This window comes from Rhineura floridana, chromosome 1, assembly GCF_030035675.1.
Source record: "Rhineura floridana isolate rRhiFlo1 chromosome 1, rRhiFlo1.hap2, whole genome shotgun sequence".
In the NCBI taxonomy this organism is placed as follows: domain Eukaryota; kingdom Metazoa; phylum Chordata; class Lepidosauria; order Squamata; family Rhineuridae; genus Rhineura; species Rhineura floridana.
Window position 1 is genome coordinate 203,121,032 of NC_084480.1, and position 15,147 is coordinate 203,136,178.

General features: G+C 39.3%; 1 protein-coding gene across 3 annotated transcripts in view; it reads left to right on the forward strand.

The window, feature by feature from the left end:
* The window catches only part of CDH20 (cadherin 20), a 77,727-nt gene that overhangs the window by 18,569 nt on the left and 44,011 nt on the right, over window positions 1–15,147 (forward strand). Inside the window, exons 2-5 of one of the 3 annotated variants that reach the window (XM_061583620.1) lie at window positions 7,665–7,959; window positions 10,559–10,678; window positions 13,645–13,812; window positions 14,671–14,858. In XM_061583620.1, coding sequence (XP_061439604.1) covers window positions 7,665–7,959; window positions 10,559–10,678; window positions 13,645–13,812; window positions 14,671–14,858 — 771 coding nt within the window. Of the gene's footprint in view, window positions 1–7,664; window positions 7,960–10,558; window positions 10,679–11,549; window positions 11,616–13,644; window positions 13,813–14,670; window positions 14,859–15,147 lie in introns of those variants that run through there. The other 2 variants (XM_061583799.1, XM_061583710.1) reach the window with 2 other exon arrangements.

Below are 15,147 nucleotides of genomic sequence, written 5' to 3' on the forward strand. Positions count from 1 at the left end.
GACATGATTTTGATTTATGGCCAGAAACCATTGGGAAAGAAGGAGTTGGCAATAGCAACCTGAATGGAATTCTACTTCTGACTAAATGTGCAGAGCATAATCTTGTTATCACAAACACACTCTTTCACCAGAAAGATAAATTTAAAACATCATGGAAGCACCCTCGGTAGAAGCACTGGCATCTCCTGGATTATGTAATTCTCCGTGCCAGAGATCGTTGTGATGTACTCCTCACCAGGGCCATGACAAGTGCCGATGACTGCTGGACAGATCACCTATTAATTCAATCCACTATGGCCATTAATATTGTTCCTCAACGTAGGCTCCAAGGAAGAAAACCAAGGCGTAAAATGAACATCCATGCCCTTCAAGATCCTATTAAGCGAGCTTGCTTTCAAACAACTCTCAAGAAACATCTACCTACAGAACTCCCTGAAAACGTTGAGGAACACTGGACTAAACTGAAGACTTCCATTATTGCAGCATGTGAACAAACTATTGGATACCAAACTAAGAAACATCAGGACTGGTTTGATGAGAATGATAGTGAGATTGAACATATCATTGACAAATAAAGGAAAGCCTTCCAGATATGGCAAAAAGACATTAACTGTGCTGCTAAGAAAAACATCTATGCCATCTATGCTGAGGTCCAAAGAAGAACTAGAGAACTTAAGAATGCCTGGTGGATAAAGAAAGCTCAAGAAATCCAGCATTTTGTAGATGATCATGATGCACGGGGCTTTTTTTAATCCAACAAAGGCTATCTATGGACCAACAAATTATGGTACAAATCCCTTATGTTCAATAGATGGTACCAAACTTCTAAAGGACAAAGAGTCTATTGCACTGTGTTGGAAAGAGCATTACCATGACCTCCTTAATCGTAACTCTATTGTGGCTGATGAGGTCTTCTCGCAAATCCCACAACAACAAATTAGAGATGAGCTTGCAGTATCCCCTAATTTGGACAAAGTCAGTAAAGCCATTAATCAAATGAAGAACAACAAAGCTAGTGCTGAAGTCTTTAAAGAAGGTGGACCTGAACTTACACAACAACTTCATAAGCTCATCGAAAAAATCTGGATGAGGGAGGAGATCCCGGAAGACTTTAGGGATGCCATAATTATCACTCTTTTCAAGAAGGGTGATAGAACAGATTGTGGGGACTACCGAGGCATCTCTCTTCTTGCTACCGCAGGTAAAATCCTTGCAAGGATCCTCGCAAATCGCCTCCTACCTATCTCAGAAGACATCCTCCCTGAATCCCAAAATGGTTTCCGCCCTTCCAGGGGGACAGTGGACATGATCTTCACTGCACGACAGCTTCAAGAAAAATGCAGGGAGCAAAACCTACCTCTGTATATGGCGTTTATTGATCTGACTAAGGCCTTTGATACTGTAAATCGAACTGCTCTCTGGACCATCCTTCTGAAAATTGGATGCCCTGATAAATTTGTGAATGTTTTGCGACTCCATGAAAACATGACGGCAACAATTTTGGATAACAATGGCTCTCAAAGTGATCCATTCAAAGTGGGATCAGGCATCAAACAGGGATGTGTCATTGCTCCGACCTTATTTGCTATTTTTATCGCCATGGTTCTACACCTTGTTGAGGGGAAACTTCCCACTGGTGTGGAAATCACATATCGAACAGATGGAAAGCTTTTTAATCTCAGTAGGCTGAAAGCAAAAAGTAAGGTAATTACAACCTCTGTCATAGAACTTCAATATGCTGATGATAATGTAGTCTCTGCACATTCAGAGGAAGATCTTCAAACTATTCTAAATGTCTTTGCAGAAGCAAATGAAAAGCTTGACCTCTCACTTAACATCAAAAAAACCAAAGTGCTTCATCAGCAGGTACGAACCAATTCCTCTGTAGCACCATCAATCCAGCTTAATGGTGCAATGCTGGAGAATGTCGATCACTTTTCTTATCTTGGCAGCCATCTCTCTGTAAAAGCTGACATTGACGCTGAAATTCAGCATCGTCTGAGCTCTGCGAGTGCCGCATTCTCCTGAATGAAGAGTAGAGTGTTCAAGGATCGGGATATTCGCAGGGAGACCAAAATGCTTATTTACAAAGCCATTGTACTACCGACCTTACTGTATGCCTGTGAAACATGGACCATCTATAAACGCCACTCCCAACTTCTTGAAAGATTCCACCAACGCTGCCTCCGGAAAATTCTGCAAATTACTTGGGAAGATAGGAGGACTAATGTTAGCGTATTGGAAGAAGCAAAGACCACCAGTGTTGAAACAATGATCCTCCAACATCAACTTCGCTGGACCGGCCATGTTGTTTGAATGCCTGATCACCGTCTTCCAAAGCAGCTACTTTACTCCCAACTTGAGGATGGAAAATGGAATATTGGTGGACATCAAAAGAGGTTTAAAGATGTTGTCAAAGCTAATCTAAAAAAATGGAACATAAGCATCGAGAACTGGGAAGCCTTGGCCCATGAGCATCCCAATTGGAGGTCAGCCATTATCAAAGGTGCTATGGACTTTGAAGCACAAGTACAGGGCAAAAGGGACAAACGAGCTACGTGAAAGGCACGTCAAGCAAATCCTCATCGTGACTATCTTCCATCTGGAAACCTATGTCCTCACTGTGGGTGGCTGTGTGGATCCAGAATTGGCCTCCACAGTCACTTACGGACCCACCGTTAAAGACCTTATCTTAGAAGACAATCTTACTCGGCCACGAGTGATCGCCAGTGAGTGACATCACCCAAACTGTTGCAGTGAGACAGGAAATGCAAATGTTGCAATGAAGTACTACTGAAGTTCTCTAACTGGTTATTAGTGTTTTGCTACTGCAGCTGCAATCCTAAAAACACATACAAGGAAGAAAGTTCCATGAAGGAATTTCCAGGGGAAAATAGTATTGATTGAACATAATAAGGATTGGACTGTGAGGCTTTCCTATTCTACTAGATTTTTCAAAAAAAAGCAGACAGGTTTTATGGGGAATAAATCTTCCTAAACTTATTCTTACTGTTGCTTCTTGTGGTTCTGTAAGCCATTTGATTAAGCCTCAAGTGATTTTGCTCTTAATATTTTCAATTATTTCACAAGGCAAAGGTGTTTAGCAGACTTGTAACTAATTGAATCATTCTTCTTGCCTTTTGAGAAAGATAATTGATACTGCATTTTTGCTTGTCTGTGTTCTGTTGCTTCCCAAATTATCAATGCCTACTCAGAACTAATTAGCTGCCATGCAGTGCATTAATTCGCTAATTTCTTCTAATATTCTAGGATGCATTATCATCTGTCACAGCTGTGCTGGTGTGTATGATTCAGATGTTTCAAGCGGCTTACCTTGGCCTGTTCTCTTACAATGGCCATGTTATAACTTTTTCAGTTCCTAACAGTTAAGCTTTTTATTATTTTTTTACTCCTATAATGATCATGAATTTCTGTGAAATCAATTCACTGCCATAAGGGTGCTTTCCAACTTTAGATTTAATCTTAGGTTAATAATGAAAAAATGCAGGGCAACTAATGGCCTTATTTCTTTTTTAGATTTTTTTTAAATGTGTTGTGTAGTATGATAATTTGCTAGCTAACAGCCTGTCAAGTTTTATGGGATGGGGAAAGGGAGTGTAGGTGAAATTGAGAGTCCTTTCTAGGGTAGCCACCCTAGAAAGGACTCTCAATTTCACCTACACTCCTTTTCAAATAGAGGACTGTCTCTGTAAAGTAGGACAAGAAGCCACCTAGGACACCCAGGATCTTTGGAGGCATGCACAGTAAATAATTTTAGTTATGATTATAATAATGCAGGTTTCTTAAAATTACTTACAAAAATAGTATATTATACATTTTATCTTTCATATAATTTTTGAACAGAACTTTTAAAAGAGTGTACATGCAGCTTATGATGCCACTACAATGTGTTACACTTTTCTAATTATGACGAGTCAAACACTTTTAAATTTTCCTGAGCTGTTGAAGAGGGCAGTTTATTTGTCTAATTCAGTGGTTCCCAAACTTTATGAGTACTGGACCCCTTTTGTAAGCTCAAAAAATTTCGTGACACCCACACACACACACTAATTGCAATTTTAATCTCTGTTAATTGAAAAAAAAATGGTGCATGGCAAAATCACATCTCCAAATATCCCTTTCCATAAAAAGCTCCCTGCAGACAGGGAGGTGTTGCTTTCTTTTCTTAATGCAAAGGTCCAATGAAATAGATATCATCCTCCCCCCCTACACATACAGTCTGAAGATGTACAGTTCTGTCTCCCAACACCAGTGGATTACAGTGTTGGACTAAGATCCAGGTTCAAATCCCCATCCAGCCATGAAGTCCACTGGGTGACCTTGGACCAAACACAGTCTCTCAGCCTGACCTATCTCACAGGGTTGGTGTAAGGATAAAATGGAAAGGGGGGGAACCATGTGCACCACCTTGAGTAATTTGAAGTGGGATATAAATGCAATAATAAATACATAAATAAATACATTTCCGCTACAGTATGTGGACCCAGCCTCAGCAAACCTGCTGACCTTTTTAAAAAAAAATTATAATGATAATCAAAAAGCAGCAATTTGGTAGAGGTGGGGATGCTAGATTGTGAAGACAAAAGGGTGGCTAGATTGAGGAGGGGGGTTAGTGCTTTTAGGACTTGGGATGAACATTAGAACTGATTACTTGGTTAGTGTGCACTTGGGAAATAAGAATGGAGCAGAAGACAGATCAGTGCATGCACACAAACCCACCTGCCCCTCCTGCAAGCATCGGCAGGTGTGCATGCATTTGGGCACATGGGAGGGGGGAAGCCCTCAACTGCCTCAGCAACTTGGAGAGAGAGATTGGGGGGGCAGAGTGTAGGTGGAAGAAAGGGAGGATGCTGGCGCACACACACTTAGCCTCAGAGATGGGGGTGAGCAAGTCCTGAGCGTCCTCACTACTCCTTGGCTCTATCTGGGCCAAAGGCGAGATCTGGGCGGCCTCGCAAATAAGAATAATTTTTAAAAGAAGGTGGCAGTGAAGCAGAAGCCAAGAAAGGCAGGCAGGCTGTCTGCCAGGAAGGAAAAGGGAAAGCAGTATTTGCTTGCAGCCTTGCTTCTTTTTGCTTCATGAAAAGCCCTCTCCTTTCGTTCAAAGTAAGGGCGTCATCAGGAGTCAGCAATAGTAATCCCATCTTCTTCCTGGTAGCTCCACCCTTTGGCATCTGCCACATGTTTTATAGGGAGATGCCTGCCCTGAAAGATGCTCTGGCGTTTCAGCAAAAGGCTTCCCCTCTCATTTGGAGCAAGGGGGAGGTGTCATCTGCAGCAGCAGTGGGGAGCAGACAGCGTCCAGGGAGTGAAGAGTTTTAAAGAATAATTAATAAATAATTAATTTCTTTACTGTTCATGGCCCCCTCTAGATTACTTCCCAGCCCCCTTGGGAATCACAGCCCCCAGGCTGGGAACCACTGTTCTAACAGATACATTACCAAGCCAATTTGAGTTTTTCAGAGGTTGTTTAGGTTGGGTTTCTATCCTTTTTGGTTGCAGTCTGGTATGCTCCAAGAAAGTGTGGTTGATGGTTAATGTATCATGCTTAATGACATCACTGGGACCCACCCCTGTGACATCACTAGGGCCCTCACATGACATCACTAGGGCCTGTCCCTGAAATCTCAGGATTTGGGATGCTGCTGACCTGGCAACCCTATGGTACATGGTGTGCTCAGGGGGAGGAGACGTGAATCCCTGTTGCACAAGTGGGAGTTGTTCCACTCATGCAATTATTTAGTTGAATACTGACCTAAATTTGCATATATACATATGAATTACCATATGCAAATTTTATGCAAATTTGTGTTCTATTTTGCCTTCTTTTTGTGAGCAAATCCAATTTTTTGGCATAATTGGCTACCCTAGTCCTTTTCCCAGTTCCAGTGCCCCATTTTTTATACTCCCTCTCAAAACAAGGCCAAGGCCAGGTCTACTTTTGGAAATCTGGCCATTTATGAAGGATTGCTTGTCCCTACATCAATCTGCCCATACACTGATGTCATTTTTGGAGGCCCTTCTACAGGTTCTCAGGTTCTCCGAGTGGTGAGGTGGGTGGTGACTGTGGAGAGGGCCTTCTCATTATGGCACTCTGCTTTTAGAATTCTCTCCTCAAGGAGGCTCACCAGGCACCCGTTTTGTAATCCTCTGGTACCAAGCAAAGACCTTTTTTATTTTCCCCAGCCAGGCATTTGAAGCTCTGATAAGGCCATTTTATCTGCTGTGTTATGCACATGTTGTTTTATTGTTGATTTAAGATTGCCTTTTGTATTGTTTTAATGCTGTAAAAGCTCTTTGGAAATATTAATATTTTTATTGTGTATATTTATATTGAAGGGAGGGAAATAAATTCATAACATGCAGTAAGTAAGTAGGTAAATTTTATTCAAACCGAGGATAGTCTTCAGGTTCTGAAAAGGAGGACCACAGGAGCTGCACTGCCTCTTTGCCTTCCGCCTCAGGCAGCCTTGGAAGGGGTGTGTCAGAAAACTGTTGCCCCTTTCCCACAGACCTGCTGCTGCCTTCAGCAGGAGAGGGAAGTACATTGCTCCCACCTCTTGGGGACCCTGTTGATGGTAGCTACCTCCCCCCAGTGGCAGGGGTAGTGGCCATGTTTTGTCCCAATCGTAACGTTCCGAAGTGCAGTGTTTTATTTTTCCCCCAAAAAAAGAATGGCAGCCGTTCATCAAACCTGCTCCCTCTTCCTAGTGAGCCCAGTGAGAAACATGTTTTGCCCCAACCATATCCCAGATTGCAACATTTTCCTTCGTCCCATAGAACCAAGGCAATCTCTGTCTGCATCCTGCCCTGTGATGCTTTTCTTTGTCATGCTACAGTGTGCTGAACTGCAGACATAATCACATGAAATGTTAGGAGGTGACTTTTATTTACATTGATAGATACAGCAGCATCAATGTAAATGCCACTTTATGGCATAAACTAAGTAGATCCCTTTTTTGAGGAATTCAAAAGTTTGATAGAGTAGTCTACTGAGACGAGAGAGAATAGAGGAAGGGAGTGGCAAGGATAAAAAGCAATTCCATGAATATGAGTGAAACCTATTACATACATTCATTTATATTTTGTTTTGCTTGGTTATGGTGAGTCACAGAGTAGTTCATTCACCAACATAATGAACAGTATATAAATCTTGAATATTTAGATTTTCTGAATTTCTAAACTTTATCTGTGGTTTGTCATTCATTTCCACCTCACAACAGATGTACATTATATTCCTTTGATTCAAACTTCTATATCCAACCATTTGAGAACTCACAAGAATTGGTCGTTGAACCTTGGCATGAATCTCTGTGTCCCGCACAATTAAAATATACAATGGCACCTTTGCTAATCTAAGGAAGCTGGGTACAATTCCCACTTATCAATGATGGCCTCAGTCCCCATCTGTAAAATGGGAATATTCATTACCTATCTCACAGCTTGGAGGAAACAGCTTATTAATTAAAACACATGGCACAGCAATGATGATGGCGATGGTTGGTGGTGAAGATGATAACAAGATCCAAAGTTATTTGCCCTTCTTTAACATTACATTAAAATGTCTTGAAGCAAATTAATTAAATAGCTCCTCATATATACTGTGTGCTAAGTCTCAGCTACATATGGTTACTGTTTTGCAGTTGCATTCTGATATGGACAGAGGAGATGGATCAATCAAATATATACTGTCAGGAGAAGGAGCAGGTGTTGTGTTTACCATTGATGACACAACCGGAGATATCCATGCCATTCAGAGACTAGATCGAGAAGAGAGATCCCAGTATACTCTAAGGGCTCAAGCCTTGGATAGATGGACGGGCAGGCCGATGGAACCAGAATCTGAATTTATCATCAAAATCCAAGATATCAATGACAATGAACCCAAGTTCCTGGATGGACCATATGTTGCTTCAGTACCAGAAATGTCACCAGTGGGTAAGGGGGACTTTTAAGAATACACTTTTGATGTATAGAAAACAAATCAATAGAACACTAGAGAAATCTTTGACCTTTGTTCCAGCTCCTTAAGAGAATGAGTGCAGAAGAAAAGATGGAAATTATATTTACAATCTAGATTTTAATTTCAGGCTATCAAGGCACAATGTGGAGAGGGTGGTGTTATAAGATACGGATCCCACATGTGTGTGTGTGTGTGTTTTATTATTTGTCTGGTTTTGCCTCAGCTTATACTCTGCTTTCCCTAGCAATATAGAAAGGGAAGGAAGAGACTAGGAAATGTATGACCCCGAAACCTCTACCAAGACTTTCCCACCAGCATGATTGGCTGTGTAGTTTGGGGAAAGATATTATTCTAACCCCATAGTGCTTCATACTGCCTATTGCTAAAATGGAAATTTTCTCTAGAGGTGGAAGGTCCAGTATGATTCCTCTGAACTTTTTCCTTTGCCAGCAAATTCTATAGATCAGGCTTGTATCCTACCAAGGTGAACACAGCCCAACAGCCACATATTGGTGCCCTGCCAAGCAGACCCCTCTGAAACGCCTAGCGACTGAATGTTCATTTGAGTTCTGTCATTCACATTGCCACTTGTGTCAGTGTCATTTTTTCCAGTTTATTGTTTATCCATTTTGATTTAGCTCCCTCCATATGGGAGATTCAGGGCAATTGCTTCCCTTGCACCCCCTAGTAACAGATCTACTGCCAGGTACTTGTGTCCTGCAGTATTAGACAGATGGCAATAGGAAGTTTAGCAGGCCGCCATGCATGGATGGTAGTAGATTGTGTTTTACTTCTAGGAACGGAAGTTGTGCAAGCCTGCAATAGATTGTGGATATAAAAATGGTGCTGGGGAAACATTCTGCTGCTATGCCAAGCTGTGCTGCTACCTTCTGTTCATATGCCCACTACAGAGTGCAAAGAAAGAACCATAAGGATGAGGTTGAAGACCTGTGGCAACAAGCCTTGTGCTTCATTGATTTCCAGGCTGTGCAGTGGTCCCCAGGGGTCCATCATCAGACTGTGTAAATTAGATCATTCATGAGCCTTGGCCAGTTTTATACCTGGAGCAAAAAAAGACTTTGACTGCCCATAGATCAGAGAAAGGCAAAGGTGGATTTAAAGCACCTTAAACTTGGAAAGGTTTATGGGATAAGAAATCCTCTAGCTTTTTGCAACATCAAGTATAGCGCAAAATGCAGCCTCCAGACTCTTTGCAGTTTATGAAGCAATATTGTAATCCTGCCCACAAATATTGTTCATATTGAATATACTAATGTGCAGAGAGGCAGATGTGATGCATACTTAATAGGTTCCCTTTAATGTTTCTTATTTTTCTCACTGTCCTTCTGTTCCTGTTCCCAATAGCATTGTCCAAGCCTACATGCATGTGCTCTTGAATTGTACTATAATATGAGTCTTTTCCCTTCTCCATCTTTCCATTTGTTGTTGCTTTTTTGTCCAACGTAAACCTACAAGTTCTTTGGAATGGTGACTGTGTGATAGCTCTGTTAAGCACCAGACATATGTAAAACATACGTTATTAGAATCACATGGACCCAACTATTTTTTTTTAAAGCTTCTAATCCCAGGACTGCAAAGATAAATTTAGGGAAAGGCATGCTAGGAAGTACACTAGTGCTTCACACTCCTAAACACAGCCAAAGTTAAGTACTTTTATGGCCTGTTAAATTCAATGGAAGAATATCAAAACATGCTGCGCATTAATTAGTGAGACTCAAAACTGTTCAATATTGGTTAGATCCTGTCCTATGAGATTGCTAGTATTGGAGGGATTTTATATTAGCATTCATGTATAAAATATATATTTTAATGAAGCCATCAGAGTCCAGAACAAGACAAGCAAAAAGTCCCCCTTAAATTATAATTTTCAACTCTTGGAATTCTTCACCCAATATTAAGGGGTTTTCCCCCCCAAAGACTAACACAAACCATGTTCACATTCTGGAGATGACAAAATTAAGATAACTGCAATTTATCTGCTAGTTGTAATTTGGAATACACCATATTCATAATTCCATGTTCACATTTCAGAAGAGATTTGATTGGTGTTACATGGGGAGGGGGAACAAAATTTGTTAAAAGGACTTTCTCATACGCTTCTTTCTTCCTATGGCAAACTGTTCTTTTCTTCTGCATTACATAATTTTCACTAGTCTATCCTTTTTTCCTTTTTTCACTAGCAGAGTAGCAGAGTACTTAGTATGTTTTAAAGTTGTAGTTTAAAGCTGCAGTACTTACAGAGTAGAAAGAAGATGATGAGTTTAACACCATGTGACTTTTAACAGGTCATTGACAAGTGCTATTTCTCTATAGATTGTTTACTGTCCCAATGATGTCTGATGGATTTGTGCTTGCAACTCCCTTTAATGCTAAGAGCTGTATGTGTAAATCCCTCAAGCATCAGAAAGAAAATAGTGTAAATCCCTCAAGCATCAGAAAGAAATAAGCAAATCTTCAGTACAGCAGGACATTTATAATTCACTGAACCTAGTTAGATCCGTGTTCTCTCTCCATAGCTACAAATCTAACAAGGTTCTACACTGTTTTTGTCAGGCACCTCTGTTATCCAAGTGACAGCAACAGATGCTGATGATCCTACCTATGGGAACAGTGCCAGGGTAGTCTACAGCATTCTCCAAGGACAGCCATATTTCTCTGTGGACTCCAGAACAGGTAATTTCATTCAAGAGAAAAATCAGCCAAGAATGTGACATTTCCCATTAACTTTCATTCAGTATTCACCTTAGGCTTCATCTTCAAAATACAAGTCATCAATGACTGTTCAACCCATTGTTTCTCAATAAAGCACAAAGAAGTATTAAAAACATGAATGAGAAATGATGTATCTTGTCCAGTAGCAATTGTAAACTGTGCAAAGGGAAGGGAAGGGAAGAATTATTAACTTCAGTGGACATTGCATCAGACTCTTAAGAGTGCAGAACTGCATAAAATAAACAAAGGTTACAAGAAATATACAAAATAGATAGATTGAATGAATGTTGGAAAAATCAGCAAAGACAATATAACAGATTTATATGGGATGCAAAGTAATCTTCAGGCTGGTATAAGTGGCTCTATTAAGTCCATCATGATCAATGTTATCAAAGGCTGTAGAAAAGTCAAATAGAATCAAAAGGATATAATTGGCCCCTTCAGTCTTTAGGAAAATAACTGCAGCCTACAATTACAGTTTCAGAGCCATACAAGGGTTAAACACAGACAAGGGATCCAGGAAACTTCTTGCACATCTGATGTTAACCGGATATATATAAAGTCACATAGCAACCTTTCGTTCATATGACTGTGAGGTTGCCCCATATTAAACAATACATTGCAAAATAACCCAGTGTAGTGTAGTGGCTATAATGTTAAGTTTGGGGAAAGGCAATCTAGATTCACATCCAATTAGGCTGCCAGGGTAGCCTCTGGTTATTCACTGTCTTTTAGGCTAAGTAACCTCATGTGGTTGATGTGAAGCTAAAACAAAACTCTAAATTCCTTGAACAAATGAGGGCTCACAGACTTAATAAATAATAGTAACTGAACACCAAGCCAGGTAAATGTTTACCTGAAGCTACAAAGGACTGGACATACAAAGATTGTAAGTAAGGTGGGTACTGTAGCACCAGGTGAATTGTGTTAGGGTGTGTTTAAAAAAAAAAATCAACATATGAGATTACAGTGGCTTGTATAATGATAGTTGTTTTCTCACAGCCACAGATTTTGTGTCTACTAAAAAGATCAAACATCATGCTTTTATTATACTCTTTGTGTCTTAGCTTCCTGGGCATAAAGAAGGGAAATTGAAAACTTCCAGAGAGGGGCAGGGGGAGGTAGTCAGAACGTAAATTGAGAATAAAATAAAGAGATCATATATTCTGGGTCACTTTAGTAAGAAAAGCAGCTAACAATATAAATAGCAACAACAACAATATTCCACCACGGTCCTTTGAGCACAAGACAGATAGTGAGATAATAACATATTACCAAAAAGTCCAGAGAAGTTTAGCCTCAGAAGTCAACTCTTCTGTAAACATGAGCAATAATATACAGGAAAGGCAGTAACTGTATGTTCTCAGACATTCTTGGCAGGATTTATCACAGAGAAGCCGTACTGCCATCTCATGTTCTATTTCAGTAAAGCTCTCAGAAAGGTAAATTGACTTCAATGACCCTGGATATTTACTAGAGGTTCAGTGAATCCTGCTCTGTTTCCATAGATATTCCCATTTTCACATATCCACAAAAGTAGATGTGCAGTGTTTGTAGTGCAGACCCAAATCACTGTTGTACATCCCATGTATATTCTTAATTGCAATTAGTTTAATTTCATATCATGTTCCACATTGAAAAGTACAAAGATCTGTTGAAACAGTATAATGAAGATCTGAACTCTTGTTTTGCATTCCATGCACAATTGGTTTAATTACATTACAGCTTGTGCATTCAATCACCACTAACCTGTTTGCAACAGCAAATATACATTCTAACTCCAGGAGCACAAAATCACATGTATGTTCCTAATGTTAACATGATTACAAAAGATTAATTATTGGGGCTTTCCACCAATTAAAGGATTCTAACTGATTAATCAGTTGCCTTTTAACTGAATAACTGATTGTTATTCAATGTAGGTACCTTTTTTAAATATTGAAGAAAGTGTGTGGTAACTTTTCAAAAAGTCAGAAACAGCAGTTACTACTCAGTGTGATGAAAAGAGGTTGTTTTTGACATTTTCTTTTGCATTCCTATTTGCAATACTAAAACAGGTATGCCCTTATAGCTGAATATAAAATTGTCTCCTCATTGATTCAAACTACCCAAGTCTGCAACACTAATATATTAGAAAAGAATAAGCTTTTTCCTGCTAGAGTCTCTGTAATGAGAAAAAAAACTGGTGCTAAGTTCTTCTGTAACTTAAAAAAACTGAGTAGGGATAGGGGAGAAATTCAGTGCACATTTAAAGCCAAATCTATCAAATTCACACTTTTCAAAACAATATGAGAACCAAAACACAGCCACCCTGTGAAATTCACCCTTATCCAAATTTTGCGCTGCATTTCTCCAATCAAACAGTATTTACAAATATGCATATAATAGGGGAAAGGGTGCATAAAAATGAATATATTAGCAAAAATAAACAATGCATTATATTAGGAGAAATTGCTTGTAAAAATGGGTAGATTAGTCAAAACTGCAGACAAAAATGTTATTAGCAGAAATTCACACTGAAATGCTGAAGAATTTTCATGAGTTTTTTTTAAAAAAATTTTTGCAAATTTCTGCAGAAATGCAGATAACTGGATTTAAGATTGGAAAAATGAGAAACTGAGCAAACTGAAATTGACAGATTGTTCCATCCTTACTCCTGAGTGAACAGTTCACAGCATTCAGTGAATGATGAAATACTCCACTGATGACACCGGTCATCAGCACTGGCATCTGGGCCATATTAACCTGAGAGTAGAGTCTGTTCTGATTCTTCAAGGGGCAGAACATTCTGGGGGGGGGTCCAAGAAACGTTTTTCATTTTGAAAGAGAATTTTCCATACATTTAGGTTAGTAAATTTATTACTTTGTGTGCAATATTCAATTAAATGCCTTTTTTGAATCTTTATTTTTCCCTGCCATTTTCATAGGCTTAATTAGGACAGCACTAATGAACATGGATAGAGAAGCAAAAGAATATTATGAAGTGATTATCCAGGCCAAAGATATGGGTGGACAGCTGGGAGGATTAGCTGGGACGACCACAGTCAATATCTCCCTCTCTGATGTCAATGACAATCCACCCAGATTTCCACAGAGTAAGTATCAGCCATGACTCAACATTCTGGAGTCCCTCAGCTTCTCAACTGAGATTTCTTTATTCCAGGATATATTTTACCTGGTGCGCTATTTTTTCTCTATTCAGATTTCCACACAGTAAGCAATAGCTATAGTATGCAGATCTGTGGGATGTTTCCCAAGCAAAAGGAAATGACAAAATCCTTGTGCAATAAAGATTTGTTTAAATTAGTTGTTATTTATAATAATATTTATTATTATATTCCCTGCAATATGCATGACACTTTACAGCAGAGATGGGGAAACTTAGCCCTCCAGATGTTGAACTACAATTCCCATGTCAGCTATGCATGTTTTGCTCCCCGTTCAACTTGCCACAGGAAGAATGGATGCTTTAATAAGAACCATCTAAATATGTCCCAAATATCTTGGGAACTTTATTGAAACTCAGCAAGGCAGATTTAAATTTGTTTGGGCTTTCTCCTCTGAAGATCATGCACTTTCTGTGTCCAACATAAGGAACTTTCATGTTTAAGGTGGCAATCCTAACTCAACTTGCCCAGAAGTAAGCCCCATTGAATTAAGGAGGACTTACTTATGAGTAGGCATGGTTAGGATTGCATTTTCACTTGCTATAGACCTCTTCACAGTGTCCACTGCATTTCATTTCTATAAGTCTTTTAATTTATTTATATATTTAGGGCATAAATAGTCCAGCCAAAGTTAAGCATTTTTCAGGCCTATTGACTTAATATGTTTAACTCTTCTACGGAAATTAGTATGGAGAGTGCACTTAATTTTGACAGGATTGTTCCCTTTTCATTTATTGTTGCATTTATTTCTTCTTTCTTAAACAATTATTTATTTATTTTACCCAGAGCATTATCAGATGAGTGTACTAGAGTCTGCTCCAGTCAGCTCTACTGTGGGACGTGTTCTTGCTAAAGATTTGGATGAAGGCATTAATGCTGAAACGAAATACAGTTTTGTGGATGGAGATGGATTGGATGTTTTTGATATTGCCACTGATCCTAATTACCAAGTTGGCATCATCACAGTGAGAAAGGTGATGTACAATGTATATTCCCTGCAACAATTACGGTGTGCAATTTCCATTGCAATAAAATATTGTTATTGTAATTATTATTATTATTACAACTTTATATCCTGCTTTTACAGTGCAGTGCACAATCCTATACATGTCTACTCAAAAGTAATTTCTGTTGAGTTCAATGGAGCCTAGGTATATGTATAGGATTATAACTTAATTTAATTCATTTTTAAAAAATAAACAATCCGTTTTAAAAATGAAAGGCATTGCACAAAAGGGAGATTTTTATCTTTGCATTAAAATC